The sequence below is a fragment of the Lepus europaeus genome, chromosome 8 (assembly GCF_033115175.1).
Source record: "Lepus europaeus isolate LE1 chromosome 8, mLepTim1.pri, whole genome shotgun sequence".
NCBI classification, from domain to species: domain Eukaryota; kingdom Metazoa; phylum Chordata; class Mammalia; order Lagomorpha; family Leporidae; genus Lepus; species Lepus europaeus.
The window spans coordinates 67,281,804-67,293,452 of NC_084834.1; the positions used below are offsets into that span (position 1 = coordinate 67,281,804).

At 44.0% G+C, this 11,649-nt stretch overlaps 1 protein-coding gene across 4 annotated transcripts in view; it reads left to right on the forward strand.

Annotated features, from left to right (window-relative positions):
* The window catches only part of ELOVL6 (ELOVL fatty acid elongase 6), a 135,258-nt gene extending 124,436 nt beyond the window's left edge, over positions 1–10,822 (forward strand). For all 4 annotated transcript variants that reach the window (XM_062199741.1, XM_062199739.1, XM_062199740.1 and 1 more), the window contains exons 4-5: positions 218–369; positions 5,432–10,822. In XM_062199741.1, the coding sequence (XP_062055725.1) occupies positions 218–369; positions 5,432–5,856 (577 nt within the window). In that variant the 3' untranslated portion in view covers positions 5,857–10,822. The remainder of the gene's footprint in view (positions 1–217; positions 370–5,431) is intronic.
* Positions 10,823–11,649: the final 827 nt, after the last annotated feature.

Here is an 11,649-nt window from a genome sequence, read left to right on the forward strand (position 1 = left end):
ATGAGTGACGATGTGGGAGTGCGTCTGCTCTGGAGAATAAAGCACTGTGTTAGCTCTCGTGTCCTTAACCGTTCAAGATGCTTCCAGGTAGACACAAATCATTACGATGCTTCCCTGCCTGTTTCCTGCCAAGGGCCCAGCGGTCCCGTAAGTATGGTCAATAGCCAGAAGTGAAATGATCTTACTAAACCTTGTTTCCTTTCTTTTTTTTATGAAGTATATTCGGTGCTCTTCGTACTGGTGCTTATATGGTATACATTTTGATGACCAAAGGCCTCAAGCAGTCAGTTTGTGACCAGAGTTTTTACAATGGACCGGTCAGCAAATTCTGGGCTTATGCATTTGTGCTCAGCAAAGCACCGGAACTAGGTGAGTGTTTTCTCTCCTCCCCGTTCTCTCCCCCTCTCTTTGTAGCTATGCTTCCACAATATTTCTGAAAAAAGGAACAGAGAAAGAGACAGTTTGCAGGTCCTGTGTGGTTGGTTACAGGAAACTTAACGATGATTGGATTTGAGATCTTGATTGTTTTGCTCTTTACTCTTCCTTCTCTCCAGTCCTGTATCTTAATAGCAAAATAGTTTAAAGGAAACATGCCAGTTTTTAAGTACTGCTAAAAATTATTCTCTCAAGGGCTTATAAAATGTACACAGCGCCCTCTCTAAAGCTCTCTAACAGCTGAGCTAATATTGGAATAGGAGAAAATGAAAAGCAACACAGCTATTTCCATATGGCACATCCACGCATACTTTCATTTCCCAAATTAGGATTCAGATTAGAAGATTAAGCTTTTCATTTGAGTAGTCTCATGTTCTCATTAGTGGATGCGCTAAGGGTTGGTCTCTGGTGGTGTTTGATTTTGATCATCCCTGAGACTGGCCATGAAATGGACATATGTAGAATCGTTCACCTTCTAGAAATTAATAGAAAATACTTGGCTGTGTCTGTCCATTTCCAAGGCTCAGCTCTCATGGTCTTGAATCTAAGAGTGGCATAGGTTAGCAGTAACAGGAAGATCGAGTGACAAGGGTTGGACATAGGCACATTTCTCCAGGAAAAAGCCATTATTGCCAGGAGAAGGGATCGATTGATAATAATATTTTCATGTTCTGAGTGTCCTTTTTAAATTTTAGAATGCCAAATCTTGTCCTTCAAATATTCTGGAGCCTGTTGGATAGTGGCCTTGCAGAGGTGAGGTCAAATCAGATCACAACTCAGAGCAGGAGTGTCCGAGTCGCCCAGCCCTGGTCCTTACTTAGTGAGCACATTCCCGTGGATTCCCTTTTGCACCTGTAACAGGTTATACTCCTTCCCAGCTTTCTGCAGTCAGGAAACCTTGTCACTTCTGTTTAATTGAGAAAGATTTAGGGCTCTTTAGAATTTTTTCATGTTTTTAGATCCTAGATTGTACCTTTTGGTATTCTAAGATTCTAAGCTACTACTGATGAGAATGAAGGGCAGTTCTTCCACAGACAACAATGACATTGAATTTTCCTCCCATAACTGCATGCCTGCAGTTTTTACTGAACTGCGTTGTGTGTGTGTGTGTGTGTGTGATACACTATACCCAATATCCATGTGTTGTGCAACCATCACACCATGCATCCTCAGAACTTTTTGCACCAAATGAAGCTCTGTACCTATACAATCTATTACTAGGACAAGTGCAGAGAAGATAGCCACCGCCCTGCATTCTGGCTCAGATCGTTAGCACCTACTGTTTGAATTATGTTAAAACCTGCTGAGATTTGCTGTTGGTAAAACTTGGAAACATCTGCTCTGAATCTAGGTCCTTGCTCAGTTGAGCTTGTCATTGTTTTTGAAACTGACTCAGCAGCACTCCAACTAACCCTGTGAACGGGGCCCCAGCCGACTGTGACAATGCACACACACACACAGAGTAGGCCCTCCTCGGCTCTTAGTGGCCCTGAGTGCCCCGCAGATTTCCAGATGCTGAATGACTCCTCCATAGCTACAGAGAGTCACACTTGGCAGGTGCATGGGTAGGAAATGCTCAGGCTCAGGGGCAACACATAGATGTGAGAAATCACATGCCCTTTCTGCAAGCTGTCTGGACTGAAAATAGCTGGCCCGCAGGTTAGCGAGACCATAATAAAGAGAACACGACCTGAGAGGTAGCTGAAATGGGTGCCATGACTGGAACTGCCTGTATGTACCTCCCCAGAATTCTCTCCGTAAGGCCAGTGGGACCTTTAGCCAAGACCAGTTGGCCAACATTAAATGTACAGTCTGCAGGATGGTTTACATTTCTGGGTCATTCCATAGCTGCTGGGCAATTCGGCAAATATCACAACTCAGAATGGCCTCGGCTTGTGATAAATTAAATGTGATATTATGTAGTTTCCTGGAGAAAAAATAACTTGTACTTGCCAGAATCGTGTGACTGGCAGGTCTAAGCTGCAATGTCAAAGGCCCTTCTCTCCCACCCCCACCCCTGCCCGCCCTGTTTTTCCAAGGGAAACTACCATTCTCTGGGACACCCGTTGTGGGGACAGTAACCTTAAGTAGCTATAGAATGGTGCCCCGGCTGGCTGATCCAGAGCCATTCCTGGGAGATAGTTCTTACACCATCTGCCATCCTGCATATTTGTTCTGGATGAGGTTCTTAGCTGAATTCAAATTAATTTTGATTTCAAGATTTTATGACACTCCTTCCCCATTCATGCTGCTTCTCTCCCTCAAAGGAAGTAGAAGCCCCTAAAGTGACTCAAATCAAGCCCAAGCCCCAACCCATGCCCCAGACAGGAGAAACACAAAGTGATTCTCAAAGCTAGGACTGACTGCAGGCTCCACTTTCTGTTCCACATTAGCCCTTCTAATAGGATCACCTTTTAACATGAAAGTGAGGACAGAGGTAAATCTAAAGAATTCGAGATGATTAAATACTTGTTTATGGCAAACAGGTTGTATTGCTGTGTATTTGGGTGTCGTGTGGGGCTTATATTTGTGTTAATACTAACACATTAAAAACATCTCAATTATGAATGATTAAGCTTGATTTTGACATACAGTTCCTTGACTTCTACAGTGTTTCCACTGTAACAGAGATAGTCTGGAGTTACTGTGTCTGCATTGTAGTCTGCAGAGAGAGGGGAGGCACCACAGTACAGAGTGGATCTTTAGCAGGCGCGCAGAGGTAGCCCAGTTTACTGCTAAGAAATAGACCGCAGGTCTCCTGACACCAGTTCTGTCCTTTAAGCTTACACATGAGAGTTACCATCTCCATGTGTCGGGATGAGCCTGTCTGACAGTTGCAGACAAAGCAGGCATTTTGCGAGAGAGATGATTTCAACAGAAATTTTATGATAGGTTCAGAAATGTAGCAATTAGAATCCTTCCTCTTGTGCTCTGAACATAATACTTAACAGTTCAGCAGGGAGATAAACTAATAGTTCTTGCTGGATGGAAGGAGGCAGCCCCTGTATTATTCCAACCACAGCCATCAGAATGTGAAGTCTTCCCAGGGCCCAGGCCTCTTTGACCTGTGTATTGCCACCCATTTCCAGCTATCCATGGAGAATGTGAGGGAGCAGACTAAGTACTAGTTCCCTTTGCACTTAAACTTCAGAATAAGAAGGACCTTCTAGCTCTCATTGTTACACAAGAAGCCATTTGCGGTCACCAGAGGTTGTGAAGGGTGTTTTTTCCCATTCTGATAACTACAGCAATAGGAAAGAAAAGGAAGCTTTACCTGCATCCACACCAGCCGGTTTCTGTCCCAGTCCCAGTGTCTCTTCTGTCTTTTCTTGTTCATGGAACCAGGTGCATTTGTTACTAAGCCTGTTTTTCACCTGCTTTTAAAGAAATGTGTTTTTCAGAATCCCAAAACTTCAAAAGAATCACTGCAGATACAGTCACCTCCCAGTGTTCATGGGGGATTGGCCGTAGGATACCTCGCCACCCCCTCCCCACCAGGATACCAAAATCCTAATTGCCAAAATCCTTTACATAAAATAGTATGGAACCTCTGTCCACTTCCCATGTACTTTAAATTATTTCTAGGTTACTTATGCTAGCCAACACAATGCAAATGCTATGTGCAAAGATGTTAGGCTGAAATTGTGAGGGGTTAATGGCAAAGGAAAACAATTCAGTGTATGTTAAGTACAAATGCAGGTGTTTTTTTGTTTGTTTGTTTGTTTTTTGTTTTTTAATTTTTTGACAGGCAGAGTGGATAGTGAGAGAGAGAGAGACAGAGAGAAAGGTCTTCCTTTTTGCCGTTGGTTCACCCTCCAATGGCCGCTGCGGCCGGCGCGCTGCGGCCGGCACACCGCGCTGTTCCGATGGCAGGAGCCAGGTGCTTCTCCTGGTCTCCCATGGGGTGCAGGGCCCAAGCACTTGGGCCATCCTCCACTGCACTCCCTGGCCACAGCAGAGAGCTGTCCTGGAAGAGGGGCAACCGGGACAGGATCGGTGCCCCGACCGGGACTAGAACCCGGTGTGCCGGCGCCGCAAGGCGGAGGATTAGCCTGTTAAGCCACGGCGCCAGCCTAAATGCAGTTTTTAAAAAATATTTTCTATCCCATTTGGTAAAATCCATGGATGCAGAACCTATGGCTATTGCAGGCTGACTATGTAGAATCTGCTTCCCTGAGCTGAATTCTAGTTTGCATTGTGGAGATTCCTTACCTCTGAAAAGAGGGCTTTTGCTTCAAAGGGATATTGTTAGAAAAGTCTTGACAGATCTTAGAAAGCTTTTTCAGTTTATTCTCTACAATAAAAACTGTAATTTTCTTGTGATTCATTGGTATACCCTCATCAGCAAATGTGTGTAAAAAGAGGACTTCTGTTCCCCCAGTTTTTGTTTTTGTTTTTTTTTCTGCCTTGGCCCTTTGTTTAAGTTTCTTTTTCTCATTCCAAATAGCAAGGCTTCACATTTTTTAGAGGATCCCAAAGTTATGCCCTTGAGAGGTGCCTTTTGTCATGGACCAACAAAACACTGTGGCCTTTCACTATTCTACAGAGAACTAAGAACATTTTGCTGGCACTTCAGTTCCAGCAGGTGTCTCTTGATTGACAAATGTCCTGAAGCAAATCACCCGTCCCCTCCAGGTGGTATTTCCCAAAATGTATGGTTAAGGTGGGAACTGGAACATGATCGCTGATGTCCCTTCCAGATCAAAAGTTAATGGGATTTGTCTCACATGCCTTAAATATAAGATCCGTTGCTTACTTACCATGTATAAAGAAGACTTGTTGAATGCCCTGTTTAATTAACCCCACTTTATAAGAGGAAACTAGAAAGTCGCAGTCATAAGGAACTTGCTCAAGGACGCAGGGCTAGTAAGTACAGTACATGTGGCTCCCAGATTCTAGGCCCAGCTCAAGATGCCTGCCCATTTCCCAGACCATCAGTTGTCGTGACGGCATGATCAGGGGCTCACGGTCATTCTCTCCTGTCTTTGTCTTTCAGGAGATACAATATTCATTATTCTGAGGAAGCAGAAGCTGATCTTCCTGCACTGGTACCACCACATCACTGTGCTCCTGTACTCTTGGTACTCCTACAAAGACATGGTTGCCGGGGGTGGTTGGTTCATGACTATGAACTACGGCGTGCACGCCGTCATGTACTCTTACTATGCCTTGCGGGCTGCAGGTTTCCGAGTCTCCCGGAAGTTTGCCATGTTCATCACCTTGTCCCAGATCACTCAGATGCTGATGGGCTGTGTCATTAACTACCTGGTCTTCTACTGGATGCAGCAGGACCAGTGTCATTCTCATTTTCAGAACATCTTCTGGTCCTCACTCATGTACCTCAGCTACCTTGTGCTCTTCTGCCATTTCTTCTTTGAGGCCTACATCGGCAAAATGAGGAAAACAACGAAGGCTGAGTAGTGTTGGGACTGAGGAGGAAGCCATAGCTCAGGGTCATCAAGAAAAATAATAGACAAAAGAAAATGGCACAAGGAATCACACATGGTGCAGCTAAAACAAAACAAAACACACGCGCAAACACAGAACCCGAGGCAGCTGAGGGATAATTAGGTTGACGTAACCCAGTAAGTTTATGATCCTTTTCGGGTGAGGACTCACTGAGTGCACCTCCATCTCCAAGCACTGCTCCTGGCGACCCCCTTCCCTCCATCTGTCACCTCTAGAACAAATGAGAGCTAAAGGGAGCCAGAGTCAGAGAGGCTAGTAACACTACATGAAACAAATGTATTTACTGGGTGTTCTATTTCTCTAAGGATGAAAAAATTTGACTTTAGGAAACCGCGAGCGCACGTAGACACACAGTCCATTCTCATCTACTTCAGCACGAAACTGGAGCCAATAGGAGAGAGACCAATGGAAGAGACAGGGTGTAGATCTAGAATGATAATGCTTCTGCAGAAAGAGAAGCCTTGTTAAGAAAGGCTAACTGGCGTAGCCCCCATGAGAAAAGATGTCTTAGTCTTTTTTTTTTATTATTATTATTTAAATGTGGAGGAAAAAAAAGAGAGAGAGCAGTATTTTTTCCTTCACTGCATAGCCTCGTGTTAAATGAGTTTGCCAGAACCAAACAGGGCACGGCCCTTTTGCAAGGTTCTTCCAGGGAGGATGGGGACAATGCGGCCTGGGTCCTCCAGGGGTGGCTCCATCCCAGAGCGTGTGTGCCAGATGGTCTGTGATTTCTACTCTTATGTGAGACAGGAAGCATTATCCTTTGTTCAGTTGCCCCAGACAGAAGAGTGAAATACAGAATCAGAACCATGAAAACTCCCTCTTAGCTGGGAAAGGAGGCAAGACGATGGCAAGAGAAGTGAGCCGGAAATCAGCTCCACAGACGACATGTATGCCCCTCCCTCTTTCACTTCACACATGCTCATTGCTTTCCAAATGAAACCCTACGGCACAGTCCATATGTTCTCTATTTTTGTGAATCTCAAAAAGAAACCTGCGAGACTTTTTCTGATATAGGGTGAACACTGTGTTTCTACATCATCTGCACTTGCTCCCCAAGCAATGTAGAGATGTTTAAAGTGCCCTCTGCTGGCCGAGTGGAGATACTGCGACAAACGTGCTTCATGGCAAGTTTGGCTGAAAACCATTGACAACAAGGGCCCCCCTATAGACGTTATCTGTCAAATTTTAGACGCTGTAAAACACTCCTCATATTTTTGGCCAAATCAGAAGACATGCGTCCTGCTTCAAATCAGTTTCAGAAATTTTTTAAAAGGGACTTTTCGCTCTGGAACTCAGAAAATCAATTTATGAAGAGCCATATTCTTTAAACAAACAAAAAGCTAGATGACATTATCTGTAATATTCCAGTCCTTTACACAAGCCAAATAAATGTGTCAATGTTCCTAGTATTTCAAAGAAGCAATTATGTAAAGTTGTTCAATGTGATATAATAGTATTCTAATTGGTTAAGTAGCTTAATGATTAGGCAAAATAGATGAAAAGATTAGGGGCTATCGCACTGCATAGATTATACACACATACACATATATGCACACTGTTGTTGGGTACACTGAACTTCGAAGCCCAAATGACTAGAAACACATTTTCTGGCTAGCAGAAAAAGAAATTGTTGTTTATCTTTCTTGCTTTATTTGAGAGTGTACAGTAAAAGGGATTTTTCAAATTATTTTTATATTATTTTAGCTTTAATTGTGCTGTCATTCATGAAACAGAGCTGCTCTGCTTTTTCTGTCAGAGATGGCAAGGGCTTTATCAGCCTCTTGTTTATGTGTGGAACTTCAAAAGAATAAAGTTGTATTCCATTCTGTGTGAATGGCTTGAACAATGAACAGAGGATCCATGCAAACCCAAGTCATGACGACAAGCACTGGTTGGGGGGAATGCGCACGGAGGGAGGCTGTTAACGTCTGTGTGAAAAGTTACTGTGAGAGGTCACTGATGTCTTGATGTTGCTTCATAGGTGAGACGTGATCCATGGAGGAATGTATTACTAGTATTAGGGCAACAACTGACATGAGCTGAAAGGACAGGTCCTGCTATGACAACTGATAGGTTCTTAGGATGCCAATAATGTTATTATGAGCTTTGCAGATACATGATACTGTGCAATAAGCCTTCCCCTCCTTATAACAGAAAAGTAACTGGAATAATTAAAGTGAGGGAAAAGGCCCCGTAACAGTTGACTTGAGTTTAATTGAAGGACCAGTCTGAGGCTCATCTGGTTGACTTAATTTAATTATTCTGTGAATGATCACAGATCCTGTAATGCAGGTTAGAATGAAGAAATGAGCCTAAACCTTACAAAGACTCTTCAACGAAGCTTCCAAAGCACTTTCCTCTGGGTTAGGCTCATGCCTGTGTTCACTTGTGTAATAATGTAGAACTTTCGTTTTCAGGTTGAGTGTCTAATAAATAGTTTTTAAACTAGCTAAACGGTTGTAGAGGCATTTCCAGTGTTTATCATGGGAGGAAGAAAGCCACACATTTAAAAAAAAAAAAAATCTGGTATTACAGGTTCAGTGCACTGTTTAACATCTCAGCTCAGCCGCTTTAATTACATCATGATATGAGGCTAGATCACTGGCCCATGACAAGCCTAAAACCTGCCAGAGGCTTGACTGCCACATAGATAATCCTGCTGTCAGCTAACATTCCAGAAAAACATGGGCAGGTAGAGTTTTTACAGCTGCCCCACTGTACGGCAATAGAGTATCTTTCTAGCAGAGATTCTCCACTGCATTCCAATACAAATATGGTAAAAACATATTCTGGCATGGGGAAAAAACCACAAATCTTTGATATAATATATAAAAGTATATATGATTTCTTAACCTAGGTCTGAGCATCAACCCATGTCTGTGAGTTTGCAATGAAATCCTAGTGAGAAATACTCTATTCATAGAGCAGGGAGTATCATCCAGACCTTCTTTTGCAACTGAGAAAAGAGTCACTACCCTATTATTTATATCCAGTGCCAGACCAAAGCACCCAACTAAAATCAAGGATTGAGGTTATGATTCCAGCTAATCTACTGGCAGCCTTCTAATCCTAGCCCACTGTGAAAATGAGGGGAAGAGGGGGACTATGTCAAGAAACCAATTAGTCCAGTGAGCAATGTATCTAAGTGTAAGTTGGAAATATCATCTGAGTGGGTTTTTAGAAAGCTAAATGGAAAGATAGTATGAAACTAAGAGAACAAGTCTAGGAGAAAACCTCACATAATTTAAAAAAAAAAAAAATCAAGTGTAGTATGTTTATAAGACAAAGCCTGTCACAACAGAGTAACCAAGCGCCTGGAGTCAACTACACTGGAGACAAGTATTCTAGAAGTCTGGCTGTATTCCTAAACTGCTGAATGACCTGGGAGAGATCGCCTACTCAGGTTACTTATCTTTTCTTTAGACTGATAGAGCAGGTTCTACTCAGAGAGTATGCATTGCACAACTAAATTAGCTACAGCACATTATGACGGTTTGGCTTGGTTTTGTTTTCACAGTTTGGTTAATGATTCTTTATAAGAGTTGCTGGATTGGCCAGGTGCACTGTCAGGAGACATTACCAAACAGACTTGGCCTCTCAGCTTCAGAGCTTGGAGTTGTATACTCATGGTCCATATCTCTTTTAGACGCTTTGTCTCCCTGAAAAAGTTTCCATCATGATACTTTTGCTCCATTGTGTGAGAATTTCATGATGGCCTCGAACTTTCCAATACTCCAATGTAGTCTTTTTTTCCCCCCAACCTTTGTTTTCAATAATAAATAATTTGCTATCTGGGATGATTGGAGAGCCTGTGTTCATGCTGTAGGTCATTGTCTCCTACAGCTTTTTTTTTTTTTTCTTTTTAAGTTTTCTTTGGTCCCTTTTCTATTTATGTACAACACCTAAATCTTTGTGCCTCAGACCCGTTGCCATGAGAAAGAGATTTTGCTACAAATGCACCACCGCCTTTTGCCTGTCGTGTAGATGTGCTCGCTGAGTGCTGAACAGCAACACCCTGTTGTGTCCCGACAATCAGTCTGAAGGGCCAGGTCTCAGTTCGCCAAGGAGCCAACAGCCTCTGTACACTGGTGCCCAAAAGCTACATAAAACAAATGCGAGTGCAGGACCAGCATATCCCAGGATGCCTGCTGTGCCAGATTGTAGTTACAAGCACGTGCAAGCCGTGCGGCAGGTCCTCAAGCTGGAGAGGCCAGCTGAGGGCCCCTGTGCCCAGCACGGACGACTTCACAACGATTTCTCATCCTCCGAGCCTTTGCTATATCAGAATTCACAGAAGAAAGTGGGCGTGGTGACGAGGCCCCCCTGCTCCTGCGTTCCGCGTTGTAAAGACAGCGCAGACGATGGGATAGCGGTCCAGACGGCCCCTAGGAGCGCAGCCTCGCGCCTTGGGTTTCTAGGGTGGACCGGCAGAAGTCTCAGTCACATAGACTTCACTGGAAGCCCAAATTCCCGTCTCTGTTGTGGTAAATACCTTCTAAAGATACTGTTTAAGTCAAAGAAACTTGTCCCGTTATCCAGGGTCAAGCCACATGTGCAATCCATTTAGGCTCAGATTGAAAGATCCTGACTCCTGTTGGTATTTAAGTGCTGTTATTTTCCCCACGCTTGGTGGCACCTGAGCCAGTGGACAGAAGTCAAGAAGGCTACAGAAGTAGCCCGAATGTGCTCTCTCTGACCGTGCTTGCCTCAGGCAGGGCGGGCTGTCTAAGGCTGTGCGGCCAGGAGGTTGCTTGCTGCTACCTTGAGAACCACTGCAAGATTCAGCTTCTTAGGGGCCCCGGAGTCTCTGTTCAGATGGACGCCCACTCGGAGAAGCCTCACAGAGCAAATCACAGCAATGTTGGAATTGTTATTTTCAAGTGCTTATTTCACAACATTAAAAGAAATATTTTTTCTGGTGTATTAAAAATAAAATCATAAATTTTGATTTAAAATCGAACTGTTTCTGGTTTCTCTTCTCTCTTGTTCTGAGCAATTCAAAAAGGACATCCAGGGCACAGAACTACTCAAAACCTGTTGCCACCTTTGGGCCCATTATGCTCATGGGAGGGACGTGAGGCCGCTCCTCCTCAGTTCTCCAAAGGAACCCAGCAGTGACGTACTCTGGTCCTGCTGACTTCATTCCTACAAGGTGTCTAGCCTTACAAGGGTATCACAGGATTCTCTCGTCTTTTGGCTGCCCAGAGCAGTCTTAATGGGGTACAGTAGAAATTGGTTCCTTGTTTTACAGATGAAGAAAATATATTCACTAGATCCGGTGTCACAGAAGTGGAAGGAATGAGAGGTGTGCCTTTTAAAGACATTAGAGAGACCGCAATCTCCCATCCACTGGTTCACTCCAAATGCCCACAATAGCCAGAGCTGGGCGAAATGTGAGCTAGGAACTAGGAGCTCAGTCTGGTGTCTTCCACAAGGGTGGCAGGGATCCAACCACTTGAGCCATCACTTGCTGCCTCCCATAGTGGAAGCTGGATTCAAGAATAGAGCTGGGACTACAACCTGGGCACTCCAATATAGGATACAGGCCCCCCAAGTAGTGGCTTAACCATTACACCAAATGTCCATTCCATGCCTTTTGTTTGTTTGTTTTTAATTTATTGGACAGAGAGAGAGGTCTTATCTGCTGCTTCATTCCCCCAATGGATGCAATGTGCGAAGCTGAGCCAATCTGGAGCCAGGAGCATCCTCTGGGTCTCCCACATGGGTGCAGGGGCACAAGGA